Source organism: Seriola aureovittata, chromosome 2, assembly GCF_021018895.1.
Source record: "Seriola aureovittata isolate HTS-2021-v1 ecotype China chromosome 2, ASM2101889v1, whole genome shotgun sequence".
NCBI classification, from domain to species: domain Eukaryota; kingdom Metazoa; phylum Chordata; class Actinopteri; order Carangiformes; family Carangidae; genus Seriola; species Seriola aureovittata.
The window spans coordinates 15315892-15333249 of record NC_079365.1 but is presented as its reverse complement, the minus strand read 5'-3'; the positions used below and the strand labels follow the sequence as shown (position 1 = coordinate 15333249).

At 38.8% G+C, this 17358-nt stretch overlaps 1 protein-coding gene across 3 annotated transcripts in view; it reads left to right on the top strand.

Annotated features, from left to right (window-relative positions):
- The window catches only part of rad18 (RAD18 E3 ubiquitin protein ligase), a 28467-nt gene extending 12279 nt beyond the window's left edge, over positions 1-16188 (top strand). Inside the window, exons 10-14 of one of the 3 annotated variants that reach the window (XR_008829683.1) lie at positions 4473-4598; positions 5407-5527; positions 8867-8911; positions 15450-15543; positions 15891-16188. Coding sequence is in view for 1 of the 3 variants with exons in the window: in XM_056396747.1 (XP_056252722.1) it covers positions 4473-4598; positions 5407-5527; positions 8867-8911; positions 15891-15990 (392 nt within the window). In the remaining 2 variants the exon portion in view is untranslated. Of the gene's footprint in view, positions 1-4472; positions 4599-5406; positions 5528-8866; positions 8912-15449; positions 15548-15890 lie in introns of all 3 variants that reach the window. The other 2 variants (XR_008829682.1, XM_056396747.1) reach the window with 2 other exon arrangements.
- Positions 16189-17358: the final 1170 nt, after the last annotated feature.

The window sequence follows — 17358 nt, the reverse complement described above, 5'->3', positions numbered from 1 at the left end:
TTAGGTCTTAAATATGTAAGTCCATTTACTGCTTCCTTCGTTGCTTTTTTTTTTTTTTTGTTAAAAGAGTGAATGAAGTTGTGACGGTCTCCGCTGAGACAGAGGAGAGGAGAAGCTACTAGCCCTCTCTCGCTGTCACTTCTAGTCGTGTTGCTCTCCTCCCCAGTAATGTTAAATTTAGCACAGAAAAAAACATAATAGTGGTAATTTAAATAGCGGTTCATGGGATTTATTAACCCTCAGGGGTCCCTCTGTCCTTTTTTGGACATTTTCTTCACTTTTCTTTTTTGATTTGCTGATCATTTTGGCTGTGTTACAGCTGAAGGTATGGATTTCTGCAAGAAAGTGTCTTTTTTGACATATTTTTAAAATCTAATGTCAGTTACTGTTACAGGTCTATTATACACTGGTAACACATTTTGTACCCTCTGGGGCTCCTCGCGTCCAAAAAAGGACACACAAAGAAAATGCTATAAAATCATCATATATCAATATTTTTTTCTGCTTTTTTTGCATAAATCTCTTAAACCACTTCAGTTCTGCTCAAACCTACCAAATGTTTATTAGTTTTCAGGATTTTAACCCTTTAAATGCCAGTTTGAAGACATGTTGCCTCTTGTTTTATTAAAAAAAAACAACAGAGAATATGAGATATTTCCCACATAATACATGATGGAGGGATGTGACATTGTTTTATATCAGAGTCTTTTATATCAAGACATTTCTCAAAACCAGAATATGATCAGGGTGACTTTTGAACACTGGAAATAAATCATGTACTCATCCCGGCAGTAGCCCCCGTGGCACTCAAAATTTCCCTGGAATTTTCTAGTAACTTCTATTATTCCCTTTTCTACGATTCTTTTTTAAATTTTATTTAATTCCATTTCTTCATCTCCATGTATGATTTTCTTTGTGATTTCCCTTCTTGGCTGGACATCTGCGCATGTTCATGACTGAGTTGAGTGAGTGAAGTTACAGAGTGGCCCATTGGCTGTTGCTCTGTCAAAATGATTTGGCACAAACTGTTTGTAATATGTCATCAGGGGGTGTTTACAGCAGATTGTTTTTTTTTTTTTTTTTACAAATCACACCCTGTGCACACCTATACACAGTCCACTAGGTTTATACCTCATCTTGAAACGATGACACAGACACCCACAATCACTTCCTTCCTCAATTCACAACGTTTACTTCCCTGATTCATGGATTCGAAGGATAATGCAGCAGGTACCACTCTTAATATGTTACTATATTTGCTTTGCAAGGACTCCCAATCTATGTTTTCAGCCGCCATGAACTCCTTATACCCATGTGCTGCTTTCAGTTCCACCTCGTCGTCGGTCCATGCAAAGAAGTCTCTGGTCTTACGTATCACCATTGCCGTTTCTCATTTGTAGTATTTTCTGCAAATAAGCAACCAACTGCAGAGCAATCCGCTCAGTGTATGTGAATGGTTATGTGATATTAAAACAGAAAACAGAGTTGCCATTTTAAAATGAAAATGTATCAGTGGATCTTGCCACACTCACGAGACAAGGAGAGGAACTGAAGGCAGCACCTTAGAAGAACTCTGCTTTTTCCCTGAAGTACATGAAAGTTTCTTAATTTCTTTTGATGATAGCGGAGGTGGTCTCTATTTCATGTGAGAGGGCCCGCATCTCTTTTGAAATACTGCAGGAAGCCCTGTTTATTGATTTGAATCTTCTGTTGTAATACCTCAGTCAAACTATTAAAGGGGCATTTTTTTAAAGATCCCCCTGAATTATTTCCTTACAGAACAAAGCAGGACACAAGTCTGGGCCACAAAAGTTTTAAAAGTCTTATCTCAAGAGTAGATGTCTGAAAAAACTGATAACTTTGGGCATCTTAATGACTGCCTGTGATGACTATTTTTAAAAGTAGACCATAGGCTTTCAGACTGGTCAGTGGATACATTTTATTTTCCTCTTGGCAGGTAGTTGAGTAGGAAAACCCACAGGTAATCCATCACAGAAACTGCATGATGTTATTTAAGTCGAAGTTGAGTAATAGTTGCATGGCAATGCAGTGGAGGAGTCTAGAGAGCCAGTTCTGTAAACTGAATAGGCAATATTCACAGCATTACATACTTTGTGCCTCCAACAACATCATTACCATTTTGCATATTCAGTGTCCCAGCCATAATCACCATCTTACTTTATTCAGTATAGAAGCCCTCAATTTCGGGAAGAGAAACAGGCAGGATTGCTGTGTCTTCCGTGAGTAATTTAGCAGCTAGAGGTGGGTGGAAAATGTAAAACTGATGAGGTTTTTACCTCAGGGTAAATAATACCCGAGAGTTTTTTTATTATGACTTGTAGGGTTATTTGGCTATTTAAGTGTCTGTCTGAGATTTTGCTTTTTCCATTCCTTATGAGCTCATAGATAATCAGTCAGAGACAGATAATCAGACATACAGACCAGGTCTTTGTTTCTATCCACAGGGTGCAGAGGTCAAACAAGAAGAGCAGCATTATAGAACATTATCCGAAGCCATGTTGACATGGGTGAACAAGATGAAAAGCCTGTTGGAAAGAACTCTGTAGAGCTAACTTAGAAAGTGGCTGAAAAATGGATGTGACTCACAGGAGGAGGGTTCTAAAAATAGCTGCACTGCTGTGATAACCTCTTGATTTATCAGAGGATGTGGATGACTCACTCTGCCAGTGTGGGGAATAGTGAATGAGCAGACAGGAAGGTGAAAGCAGCACATGCGCATGCACACATTAAATCCACCGGGAGCTTGTAGCCTTCTCTTAATGTGACAACATGTTCTTTTAGAGTTAATAGTCAGTTGCCGGTTATTCAGAACACATGTTCACAACCCAGTGTCACTGCAAGGAAAAACCCAGAAATCCTGCTTTGTGGTGAGACCAGCCTCTGACAAGTTTGATGTGCTATGTGCTTCCCAACTGTTGCCATGTTGTGACTGCAGACTGCAATGAAATATAATGGTCAGCCGTGGTACATGACATTCATTTTTACTTATAATTAAATAAGACAATGTATTTAAACTGGAATTTTTGTCATGGGTGATATGCATTTTGCACTGCAATGTTACCAAAACTAGTACAGATGTAGTACAATAATTGTTCAGAAGAGTAAATGTATACTTAAGCTATCAGTGATAGGTCTGAGATAGCACAGTTGTTCCATTTTCAAAGTTTTAATTGATTAAGGTTGTCTCATAATAACAGAGTGGCGCCCACTCTCCATTAGAGTTTGAGTCACCCACTGTCAGCGTCACGATGTGCATTCATTGCTGCAGTGGTAAAAGAAAAACATAGTTTTACTGGCAAATGTTATAACTAAATTGCAGATTTGTCTTTTAAATTTAAAATATATATACTATATATATTACTTTTATAAGGTTTTCCATGTGTGTATGTTAGAACCATGGAAAAGGTGGATTATTTTTTTAATATTTAAAAAAGAACCCTCAACTGAACCTTAACCATAACTGATGATAGCGGCTTTAATGGAAACATTTAATTTAAACACATACTGCCCCCAAGAAGTTTAGCTGTTGCCAGGGCAACAACTAATGTGGTTCCAAACAAACATCAAGCATTTAGCTTCCAAGTGTCTACGAGTGAAATAAATTCTACTGTCAATTTTGGTAACCATAAGCAACAAACTGGGGCTCTGCTTAGCAATGTTTCTGAGAGATACAAATTCCATGCTTTTCAATTTCATCTTTATCAACTTCAGATCAGCTAATGTTCAAAAAGTTTTCAACGTATGTAGTACACAATTTTAAAACAGTCACTTTTTTTTTTTTTTTAATCTCTCAGTTCTGGCTCCACTTTCCAATCTTTGCTCATATTAACACCACATATTTGCAGAGCCTCTGGATTTCTGTGGAAAGTGATTAAAGCTTTTATTTTTGGATCACTGGCAAAATTAAAATTTTCTTCTTCCCTGCTTCAGTTCAATACTCAACTATAATGTCTTCTCAATGAGTGTTTGGCGTCTTTCTCAGTCTGAGTGTTTTGCCATAGTGATCTCATCTTGGAGCTTGCAGCTGTGTTATTTCACTTCAAACACTGAGACTCATGAATAAAACCTTGTATTCTTCCAAAATCTATTCAACCTTTCAAGGTTGGAACTTGTCATTTCCAAGTCAAAATGTTAATCTGTTTTGCATGATCTGTTTGATTTTGTTGTCTCAAAGAAAAATGAGTCTGTATTTACTATAAATATTAATACACGATTTCCCAAACAACAAACAGTGGCCTGTTCACGGGTTGGGTTCCTTCTTTCTTTAAAAAACGTCTAGTCAGCTTATTAGCTACGTAACCCTAACCTTAAATGATAATATCCAGTTTTGCATTAAGCTCACTGACACCAAGTGCATACCTCAGATACTGTTGCATAATGTTATAACACCCATGCCATTAAAAGCTCTTCCCCACTTACCTATTCCACCATATATGGTATTTTGCCCACAGGGAAGCAGCACAGCAGCGACTTTTCCCGCCTTATCGCCCATGTCCGGGGTCGCCTAGAGACCACAAGGCAGACTCGTATCAAACAGGAAGTCATAGTGGAGAGAGAGGAAGAGACGCCCTCTGCAGGTACTTCAACACTCCTCAGGAATAAAATGTACCCTAGCCGTAGGAGAGCATTAACTCTCCAAACAGCATTTCCTATTCTAAAACAAATGAATTGCATCGTGATGAGTATGTTATTTTACTAAGCCATGCAGTGCAGCTTGTCACAGCTGTAGTGACTCCCTGCTGCTTGTGTGTGTATGAGAGAGGTTTGTGAGTTAAGTGCACTCAATTTTGTTGTTCCATCCTTCCAAAATTCACAACATGACTGTGCACTCCACTGTTGTGCACATCAAGGGTGGATAGAGAAACATCAATGGCTGTGATGAATTTTGGTCTGTTTTTGCAACAAGTGGAAATGCAGACAACAATTTACAAAATGTTAAAGAGGGGGTTCAGAGAAGGTGAGGAGTGGAAAGAGTAACTGAGGTAACTACAGTTTTTAGATAATTTCACATACTGATAATTTATTAGAGTGATTTTTAGTCTTGAAAGGCGGTGACAAATGTTTTTTCATATATTTTCAGTATAATTTTTAATTTTCTCTAATTCATCAAAATGTTTTATAATGGTTTGAATAGTGTGATTTTTTACAACTGAACAAATAGATTAATGGGGTTGCATGTTGCTAATTTGTACGCATTACACAAATAAAAGGCTGCATAGTACCAGGAGGACCTGAAACCTACTTTTACACATTGAGAATATGTGAGGACACTGGGTTGTCAGGGGCAGGGACATTTTATGCATACTCCTTTTGACAGGTCATCACTCCACTGATTGATTCCCCCTGGATGTCTGACACGATGATATATATTTTTGCATCCTTCAGATCAAGTTGAAGAATCAAAGAGCTGCTTAGTGATAAAGGTAGAAGACAGTGACGAGGAGCCATTAGCGAGAGGGATTGAGTTGTCACCCAGCCCCACTTACAGTGACGTGTCCATCAGCAGGTGAGTCATAGATACCATATATCCTGATTCACTTTCAGAGGGTGACACCCTCAAAGCTTGTTGTCAAGTGCTGGTGCTTGTATAGACAAAAAGGTGAGTAGGTGAGTAAATGTATTTTTGACTATTTTCATACAGTTTGGTTCTGAAGTGTAATTCCACAGTGATAATGATCAACGATTACTTGGCAGAGTGCTTCCGCCTGATAAAGCCTTGAGGGCATTTCTGACTGTCTTTATTTTAGAGATGTAGTAGCATTTCTTTTCTGGCCACTTGTATATGGGCTGCATTGTAATAATCAGATTAATATTTAATTAGTTTTTTCTCATCAACTTCATCATGTTAATAACAATTATTATGTTAACTCTGAGGTAATTGCATTCAGATGTAAACATTTTGGAAAAAGCAGACAAAACAGGTTTGGCTGGACAACAATCTCTTGACAACTTGTCTGTATCCTGTGATTAACACCAAGAAAATACACTTCCTCTCTTTGTATATTTTACTTGTGATATATAATATTAGCTGTTATACATAGTGGGGGATCAAAAAGTGAACCCTAAACCACAAAAATGTTATGTTGCAGTATGGTAAATACGGAATCACAACACATACTAAATCTGCACATTGATGGATTATTGTATGTAAGAGGTTCCTGTTAATTCCTGTCCCTGAAATCTGTACATCCCTCATGTAGCTGATAGCACAAACATTAGGAGAACCAGCAGATCCAGCTAGCAGAACATACTGCAATGGAGTGGAGCTAAAATAATAAGAAATAAGTTACATTGTGTTGGGGTGATCATAAAGTCACAGTGTACGTAGTGCAGTGCGATGGCTTATCTGCATGACATCAATCTATTGGCAATACATCCTTGGTCTGAAAAAAAAAAAACTAAATGTGTGGGAAGAAATGTGTATGAATCACACTCGGTACAATACAGAGAATTTCTGTTTCAACCTTGAAAACTCAGTGGGAGTAGTTATCACTTGATTTCATACCACATTCTCAGACTTTATGCTCTTCACCTACAGTCACTTAACTTATATCACACTGTGACACTGCAGGAAAATATGTCCTACCTGTTATCAAAGGAGGAGTTATAATGAACCTGATATTTTATATTATTTTGTTGTTGGGATATTTTCTTAAAAACCCTGAGGTTGTTTGTTGCATGTTTCTAATTCTATTTAAACGTTGTGGGTTGATGATCTGCATGTAAATCAAAACATACTGGACACACTATTTAACATTAGCTATAATTTTTCTTTTTCTTCTTTTTCTTCTTTTTGTTATTTTGTATTCAGAAAGCTCAGGTTTTAAACAAGTTCTGAATCGATCATTTTGCTATTTTCTGGTCTTTTTTCCGCTTGTTAAAGTACAAAGATCATTACTGTGAAATCACACGGATGTGCAGTCTGAGCTCAAACAGCAAAGATCACTTACACTCTCTAAATGAAGCCTAGCAGCCAGAACTCTACATCTGGGAATCTGAAACCAGGCGAGCACACTGACGCAATGAACAGTCTTTATTGTGGCTGCTGGATGTTGCAAAAACAGCAACTACTACTGTTGTTTACAGGTTAAACTCCTGCAGATACCCACACATGGTGTCTGGTGCATAATGAAAGACAATATAGTGAACACAGTTGTGACAATATAGAATATGTCTTCATAGGAGAAGTTATACTTACTGGCAAATACTGTGTCATACACACAGTGTTCTTATAACTGCATGCGACTACATCATAATGTGTTATAAACCCCTCATTATATGTTTGTATACTGCTTATAAATGCTCAATAAAGGGACTCAAAGTTAGGTGTTATCATATTTATATTTAGAGCTGTTGTATATGGAAATCATATATTACATGCTTAGTTTTTTATATTAAAAATGAATAATAACTCAGCCAGTCATATTGTGCTCTTGATTTGCATACCAGCTTTTCCAAACTGGCTGGATGCAACAATCACTTTAGGCTAATTTATTTTGTTTGTTTCTCCTCTCTTGTATTTCTTTTGTTTTTGTTTGTGTTTTTTTTTTTTGTTGTTGTTTTTTTTGAGAAGAATGCTTTTTGTTTTTGTTTTCAAATCATTCTCTCTGCAGTTTAAAATCACAGCAGTAATATAGTACAACCACCAGTGTGGTAGGGGTTTTACTTTCTAATTCAAATGAAATCAGAAAGTCGGCATTAGTGATTAAAACGACCTCAAGATGTCACACAAAAACAAACACACGGGATAAGGGTTGCTAGGTGACAATACCCTGTCAACCATAGAGTACAGAGGTAATGGGTAACAGAAGAACTCCGGCCATAAACTGGCAGAACAACGTCATGATTCAATTTTCAAGTAACAACAGAAAAGCCATTTTGTTATGAATGCACATGAAATGAGATCAGCTTTACAGTACATGCAGCAAATCAATTCAGCACATTAGCCTGTTCTGCATACGAGTGTACTTGAGACACGGAGAGAGGGGAATGGCCAAGTTAGAAGTGCCAACATGCTGTTCACCCAAAGCTATAGAAGTGTGGAAAAATAGATTTCTAGTAGAAAAATGATTGTAGTGTTGCTGCTAGTTCATAAAAACTCACCTGTTGCTCAGTCCCACAAAATGTCAACAACGGAATTGCTTCTCAGGCTAAAATAATTGTATTTATAAAGTCCTTCCTGAAACATGTTTCATTGTAACTTACCATGAGTTTGGAATTTAAAAGAAAAAAAAAAAAAAAAGCCCACAAAATTTCAAGCTGTATATTGACTGGACCTCAATCTAAAGTTATTGTTCCTCAATCTAAAGCCTGTAGGTCACCATAGAGCCACTTTAAAATCTTTAACCAGATCTCACTGACTGTCAGCATGACGGGAGAAAAGAAAGTTGTACTTTCTATATACTCTGACTTGTTATGAAGTCTTTGCCTGAGGCAACATCATGCAACTATAGCCCTAGTTTGAAATCAGGCAGAGAAATGAGGATTCATTTTGACATATGGTAGTGTGACATATCAGATATTTAGATTTTTACTCTCTCTAAAGTAACATCCAGGGCCATAACAACTTTTTTTGGCGTTTAGTTGATCTTGTGAGTAACACGACTTTGCCAGTGACAGCTGGGTCTGTAGGATGCGCGATGCAGTAAAAACACCTGCTCATATAAGTGTAGAATAAAGAAGAAAATCACAGTCTGTTTAGGCATACCTGGCTTTCAGGCAGTTATTCAGGTGCCAGTGCAGTAAATGTATTTGTTGAAACAGCGAATACCATGTATCTGTTCATCTCTGTAAAATGACATCCTCTCCCTTTCTTTCCCTCCTCTTCCCCTTTCTCTCCTCACAGTTCTCTTTCTGACATCTTTGGTCCAGAGCCTGCCAGAAACCTTGAGTAAGTGATTCTTCAGTCATTGTTACTGCTTGAAACTGTACTTTAAACTGTGCTATCCATACATGTTTGTTCCAGCACTTACAACACATTTGCCTTATACACACTGTCAGCCATTACAGAAAAGACATAATTGCAGGTTTGTGTTCATGCATAGACTGGATGTCAACATACTGCTGCTGTCAGGATTGCTTTCCGCAGTGCAAGTTGATAGATACTATGCATATTAGATATCCCACATACAGCACCACATTATCCTTCCACTTAGATCTAGGCATTTGCGCCACTTGAAGCCACTTGAAGCCAAGGCCTTATATTTCTGAGGTGTTGAGAATATTGTTGAACTCTGTGTTTTCTACAACAGAGTATAGCTGCATATCTACAGCAATATTCTAATGCAGCTGTCTGCTCTGTATCTTCATCGACTAGCAACAGACATCCATTTAAACATTTATGTTTAAATGAAAATTAACTTTATATAAGACAGCTTTATCTGTAAATTACAAGCATGATGAGGTTGTTGGTTATAGTCTGGTTTTATTAATGCATTAGAATGAAGATAACTGCTGCTCTGCCGAAAGCATGCTGTCTCTGTTTTGCTCACAAGCACAATCGGTAGAATTTGGCTAGTCATATGTGCAAGCCTAGCACATCTATGTCCAATGGCCATGTCTGATCATTTTGCTCAAAATATCTGTTTTCATGTAATTAACTCCTGATAATAATCTAAACAACAAAAGAACCCATGAAATGGCACTAGTATTTTGTGAGACCGAAAGGGTGGGGACGCGTAAGCTTTCAGTCACTGCGCTACCAGAAATGCTTAACAGACTTTAAATCATGTTTTTTACTGTAGGCTGCATCAGGGATAATTTCATTTCATTATGCATTCTCCATTATTCAGGCAATAGTGTTAGAAGTTGCGGGCGACACCTTTGCAGTCCTGGGGTAAACTTAACTAAACTAAACAGCTGATTTTACAGCAAGTCTGACAAGTGGTATTCATGTCTTCTCTGACCTGTTTTCAGTTTATTTCTCCCCACAAAAGGTATCTCTCAAATATATAACTGCAACACTATCAGCTCTTTGTCCACAATGCAACACATGCAAACAGGGAAGTAAAGGTCGACCTCTGTTGCACACTGCTAAAACATCTCTGGATGGAATTTGTAGTTTTGAATTTATGTTTCACACGCTCAAAAATGTTGATCTTAAGGACTAATAACACTGTAATTGTTTGTTTCATAGGCTGTATCGGACGAATTCAAGTCATTTACTGAACTAAATGTCCTGTAACAGACAGTCATACACATGTACTGTCTGTGAGCTTTGCACCGGAAAACACAAAAATGAATGCGCTATCTACCTGCAAAGATATCTGTGCTTTGCCTTGTGCCCTTTGGAAAATAGGATTCTATATCTGTAGATATAATTTGTTCCCTGGATTGCATTCCCTGGATTGACTATAGGTGGGTCTGTAGAAGTCTGAATTGATTGGATCCATATTATGAATATATTTTCCTGTGTGTTTTAGCTGTGACTTCTATTCTTATCAGGTGAAAGGAATGTTCTGGTTATAAATTATTAAAAAAAAAACATTTCTTTTTAGTTTTACTGAATGGTCAAGTTTCCTTGGTTTTCCTTCAGCAAGTCTGGGAAACTCACTTGTTATCAGAGGCAACAAGATAAGCACTACTCATCGAGTTACTCTTGTCAACAATAGGGCCGTCAATATTGGCCAAAAATAATAAATGAATAATGAAATAATCCATTCACACATCTATTTTTGCACATTATGTCCATAAGAAAACAAACCCGTACAAGAAGAGGCATTACTACTTACAGCTGATCATTTAGGTGCATGTTTTTGAGATGTGGATTTTAGGTTGCTCGTGCTAGAATGGTAGAATGGTAGGTTAGACTAACTGTAACTTACATAGCTACAACTTTTCATGAGGTTCCACAATTTTGCTGTCTACTATCCAAAATCCAAAGAATTTTCAAATGGGGCATTTTAGATCGCTTGGAGTTTAAATAACTCTCTGTGGCAGAGTTGGGCCTCAAACTCTCAGCCATTGTTACCACACGCTCGTTGAATTGTTCGCTCTTCAGCTTGACCTATGGTTCATTTTCAATCAATGAAAGTAATGTAGTGCGACTCCTGTCCGTCATGTGGTGCATTCAGTGCAGCGGCCCAAGCACACGCGAGAACACGCATTTTTATTATATAATCAAATTTTGAATATTCGTTAACAGCCCTGGTCAACAAGTTGTCAGCAAATACGGACGGTTTTTCTTGTAGTGCCCCTGAGCCCTTGCTGATTGTTTTAAAGACATAACATCCCCAGAAAAGGATGGATTTTTATCCATTTAAACTGTTTGCCAGAGTTTGAGTTATGACTGCAATAAATGTTTTTGTCCATATTTTGACCCAATTAATGGTGTGATAACTGGGTTTCATAGTCAGACTTATACATTCTGCATTTGTAAAGCTGTTCGCCTGTGCATAAGTTCTGTTTTATTTATGTGTCTTTTTTTTTTTCTCGATCATTTTGTCACTGAGCTGTTACTGCGATCATCTATGTCAAAAGATTCTAGCAATACAATAAGATAGTCACACACAGCTTTTCACCCCAGAGGAGTCACATTATAAACAACTACTCTGACCTGTAGCTCATTCACCTAGTAGCCCTGCACTGAGACACAGAATCATACCCTTTTATTACACAGTGTGGTGCTGCTTTTACTGCACAGCACTGCAACCTCGCCCCCTCTCCAAGGTTTCTGTTGCTGCCTTATGCTGCTAAACTAGAACTCTTTAAATGATTAATTATTAAACCAGTGTAGATGATGTTTCTGGTTAAGACATGTCTCCTTGGATGAACAATGCAGATACAAATTCAATGAGAATATATCTTATATATATATGCGAGAGTATTTCATCTTAATACGTGTATCGCAGTAAAAAACATGCCAGTTGGCAGTACATTGTAATTAAATAAAACTTAATGCTTACCTGCACACACGTGTGTGTGTGTGTGTGTGTGTGTGTGTGTGTGTGTGTGTGTGTGTGTGTGTGTGTGTGTGTGTGTGTGTGTGTGTGTGTGTGTGTGTGTGTGTGTGTGTGTCTCAAGGACATTTCACATGCAGAAGGCTTCACTGTCATAATGTTGATAAAGCAACAAAAGCACGTACGTCTCAATGTGATTCCACTGTGTTTGTTGTGGATAATCTGGACTCTGCTTTTCATCTTTCCGACCGACTCTGAGTTTAAGTCCTAAACTACAGCACTTAACTGTATATAGTCACAGTACACCAGTAGTTGGACCTGGGAATGCATCATCATTTCAATGGGCGGAAGCCAAATCTGTGTTTGTAATAAGTGTGAAAGAAAATTTTCTTTCCATCAGGCGAGGCTTTATCTCCATCCTCCAGCCTTTGTCAGATGCTGGCAAAGATGACAACTGTTGATTGTTTTAGTCCCAATCCACACTTTGTGCAGAGGCCAACTGTTTACCAGTAATCCACTTTACTCACACATTTCCCCATCCTTCTACTACCCACACGTGGACTTCTGACCCAAATTCCAGTGCTGGAATTTTGTTTTTCCAGTCCATAGGGTCAAGATAAAGAGACATGGGACTTTGTCACTGGCTGAAGGGTGATATACATCTGTGGGACAATCAGATGAAGAGAGCCCTTCATGGAAGCTGTAAGTGGTTCCAGACCTTGTGGATTTAGGGCTCCCCTTTGGTTTCCCAGCCATTTTATCTGAACTTTTCTTATGGAGGATCTCACTGTCCATCAGTTTGTGTCAGAGGTGCTTCAGTAATGAGGCTGTAACTTAACACTACATGCTGAGCTGTGGAGCCCAACAGGGATCTCCTGGTAGCAAAGAACACTGGTGTGGTCATAGATAATCCATAAGGGGAAAAAACGGCTCCGAGCACTCTGTCCAGATGTGTTCCACTGAAAACAGGAGGGCTTCCTTCAGAATAAAAACAGGATATTGTAGTAGTGTATTTTCTTGCTATAGCAGCTGAATGTAAATATCAATACAAAAACAAATACCAATATTATAATATGCATCATCTTCCAATGGTAGAATTAATCTTTAAAAAATAAAAATTTGACAAACGCTTGAAAAATGTTAGAATTTATATTTCCTTAACACTTTGTTTTTAACTGCCATAAAGAGCAACAATCTGGTGGATGGATTTTGGCACTTGTTCATATTTTACATGTTCTTGCTGCCAAAGTCTTGACTGAGTCTCTGATGTGATAGAAGTAAAACTGAACTTCACAACAGGAACGACAGCCCATACTGTCTGTCACGGCTTCCAGACATCTGTGGCTTCATATTTTTCTTCTTTTTTTTTTTTCTTCCTGCTCTCCTGTTCATAGCAGATTTGCAAGTAACGGTGCCTATTTTTTGTCAATATATCTCATGGGTGATTGTTCTGTTTGAATGAATTGTCAATGGACAAAATCAATTCTGTTTTTACATTTCATGTGAGCACCTACAGTACATTGTGACTGCTCGATTGATCCATAGAGGGGCTGTGCAGAAAGACTGTCATGATGTGTGTTAACACAACAAAAGGGTTGCCATGGTAGTCACTGTTGCACAGTTTTGCAGAGTCTTATCAAGTGACCAGAGGAGAGTTGGCTGACAAGACAACGATTTGGTGTCAAAGCAAAAAGCAAAAGCACCTACTCGGCAATATTTTGGATTTAAACCCAAAGACAAAAGGGAACCTGAACACTAATGAGGTAATCTGCAAACTCTGTCCTATGATTCCACACTCCCTACCCAATGTACAGGATTTACAATAAACAGCACCATAAACAGCGCCTGCTCAGCTCATGTTGGCCTAAAGTTGATGTTATGCTTTTACAAGGAAAAATTACTTAATGTTCTGGTAACAAATCTGTCTTTTCAGCCACGGCCCCAAAATGGAAACATTTTGTGTGTCCTAAAGGAGTTTTTTTAATCGAAACAACTGGACTAGGTTGTTTGTCTGTGAAGACGTTTCACCTCTCATCCAAGAGGCTTCATCAGTTCGTGTACGCATCTGACCAAGCTAGGACTGGTCCTACTTTCTGGTGTGGAGACCCAGGTATTTAACCTCTTGTGGGCGTTCACAAGGATGATGATGTCACTGGTTCCCTTTTGTGCTCCAAGTGTCAACGACAGTCGTTTGCATGACTGTTGTTGGTGGAAAACTGGTTTCGACTTCGTTAGTGCTCTATTGTGTTATAACGACAGTCGTTGGAGTCACATGCCACTTGTGAACAGTTGTTATTCTTGGAGGCTAGATTGTTGAGTCTCCTGGGAAGGGATGAAAGGGCAGCATTGTAAATTGGAGATAGGTGGTGTCTGAGACCACCTATCTCCAAGTGGGCTTTCTCCTTAGGAGAAAGCCCACTCCTTTGAGGACAGCAATGTCCACATCCTAGACAGAGAGGACAGTTGGTTCGAAAGAGGAGTAAAAGAGGCCATCTACGTTAAAATAGAGAAACCATCCCTCAACAGGGGAGGAGGTCTCAGACACCACCTATCTCCAATTTACAATGCTGCCCTTTCATCCCTTCCCAGGAGACTCAACAATCTAGCCTCCAAGAATAACAACTGTTCACAAGTGGCATGTGACTCCAACGACTGTCGTTATAACACAATAGAGCACTAACGAAGTCGAAACCAATTTTCCACCAACAACAGTCATGCAAACGACTGTCGTTGACACTTGGAGCACAAAAGGGAACCAGTGACATCATCATCCTTGTGAACGCCCACAAGAGGTTAAATACCTGGGTCTCCACACCAGAAAGTAGGACCAGTCCTAGCCTGGTCAGATGCGTACACGAACTGATGAAGCCTCTTGGATGAGAGGTGAAACGTCTTCACAGACAAACAACCTAGTCCAGTTGTTTCGATTTAAAAAACTCCTTTAGGATACTATGACCTGGACAAATGAGAATATACACAGGCATTTTGTGTGTCATGTGGCTGGATGGACAGGTACGAGTGTAAGAGCTTTCTGTGAGCATACACATTTATTTTTTTTCGTTTTGACCTGACACACAGAGTAATATCTAAGTGATTTTTGCTGGTGTGAGCAACCACTTAGTCCCCTGTAATGTATTTCCTGGAAGGCTGTCAAACTGACTGCTGCTGAAGTTAGTCAGAATGATGTTTCTATCACTTCAACAGCATGATAATCAAGTGTGAATGAGCTTAGGCTACACACCTCCCTCCCTTTCCCATTAGCTGAATACAATCTGCAATATATATAGTATATCCTTTGCATTAATTGGTCAAATTAATTAATTGACTTTATGAACTATTGGTTACATAGAGACAACTGCAGGCGAATAGGAGGTCCTTTAATCTACAGAGATGGTAATGGTTAAATGAAGTACTGGCAGAAAATCCTTAATCATAGAGGTGATGAAATCATAAGCCCCCCCCCAGTTGGTGGATGGCCTGAGGAAAGAAGCCAAGTTTAAGAACAACTTGTTTTTACTTTTACTACTGTAGGTTGATTTAAGGTAATGCATGGTGTTTATGGCTTTGGGACAGTCCCTCCGAGACTCATAGCGGATGCTCCTTCCATGACTGAACATCATGATCAGTAGGTAATTTAATGCTCTAAGCTTTTTTGGTTTTAATATATTGTTTGCAGAAGCCACGCCACCTGGTGCGCAGAACATGTGTATAATTAGTGCAGAGCAGTAAAAGAGAGAGAAGTTTGCGTGTCTCACCATGAAATCACACCTGCTCTGACTGGCTTTTGCTTTAAAATATTGGCATTGTAATAGCCTGGTACCTCAATCACTGCTTGCTTTACCTTTCTTGTTAAACATATTTACTCAAGCAAAATGTTCATGACATCATTGTTTATAAGAAATGTTGTTGAAATGTTTCTGTTCTCCATTTATAGAAAACTAAAAGCTAATCTCTGAAAACGTTCTTTCACAGAGACACAGAGAGGAACTCAGTCCAAAAGCGAACGTCAAGCTCCAGAGGAGACGATGCAGCTTCGTCGCACGTTCCAGGAAAACGAAAGCGTAAAAAGTAAGGAGAGATGGAAGACAGAGAAGGCAAGAGAGAGAGAGAGAGAGAGAGAGAGAGAAAGATCTCTCACGGACACTGAACTCAAGGAATGATTTTTTTTTTTTTTTTTTTTTTCTCTACACATCCCTCTCTGGCACTTATTTTCTGAAGTTGCACAGTTAACTTCTTCATGGTGTGAATAAATGTTGAGTATTTTAACATATTTTGTTGTCCTGTGATCCATTTCATCAGCTCACCTCAGGAGTGAGAGACTATGAAATCAATATTTAATTTTCTTCAGCATTGATCAGTATAGTAACGATTTTGTTTGTTTGATTTGATTCAATTGATTTTTGTGTTTAAAAAAAGAAAAGAAAAAAGAAATCAAAAGAAATTTTGTTTAAAGGAAGACACAGGCAGATGTAAACATAATACGGGTTACATAATAGATCTATCTTCCAGCATTGGCTGCCTGTGTAGTCACAACTGGATGTTGAAATCTGTACACAGTGTACAGAGAGTTTCTGCGGTATAACCATTGAATGAGCAGTTGTATAAACGATCCCCAAAAATGCGTAAATATGCGCTTTTTTTTCCACCAAATCACTGGATGTCTGTCTGTGTTTGCTAACCTATCACCTCCATCTTCAAGAACTTCCCTCATATTTGGGCTTTTGTTTGGCCGACTCAGATTAGGAGCTGGGGCACATGGGATTCTTCTGTCATTTGCAGTTTCAAAGCGTGCAACAACTCTGTAGATTTCAAATTGGTTGTTTTCTCTGAAAGAAAAGTAACTGGGGTCAGTTTAATTCAATAAAGCCTGTCCTTGTAAAAACCTCAGGTCAAAACAAGCGAGAGTGTAAACACTTAGGAAGGGGAGGCGGTGTTTATCTATACGTGCATGGGAGAGCGAGCGGGAACACTTTTGGGAGCCAACCTTGATTGAAAACAGAGCTCGCCTGGAGTCAGAAACATGGTGCTTCTGACTCAGTTGACTCTCTTCCTCAGACGAAGCGGGGACACATCGCTGGACTCGTATCAACATGGCATGCTCATTAATACCACGCACCTCTTGATCCCACTGCATCCTTACTTCTGTTCTATGCATTGATGCTCTTTGTTTAGTTTAGTTAGCTGAGATGCTACTCTTGCTTGAAACCACAGGAGGGGACTGAGTGTTTCCTGATGCCTGTCTCCGTTTGGGAGACAGTGAAACAGGCAGTGATATCATTGGTTCCATATACACACTGTCTCCAGCAGAGATCCACACAGACTTCAGCTTTTCAGAAAGAATCACAGTCACCTTCTTTAGTCTGCGTCTGGGTTGTAATGTTGAAGAGGGTATTAGTTGTCTGTCCAACACAAGTTGAAACTGATTTTGAGCCTCATAAAT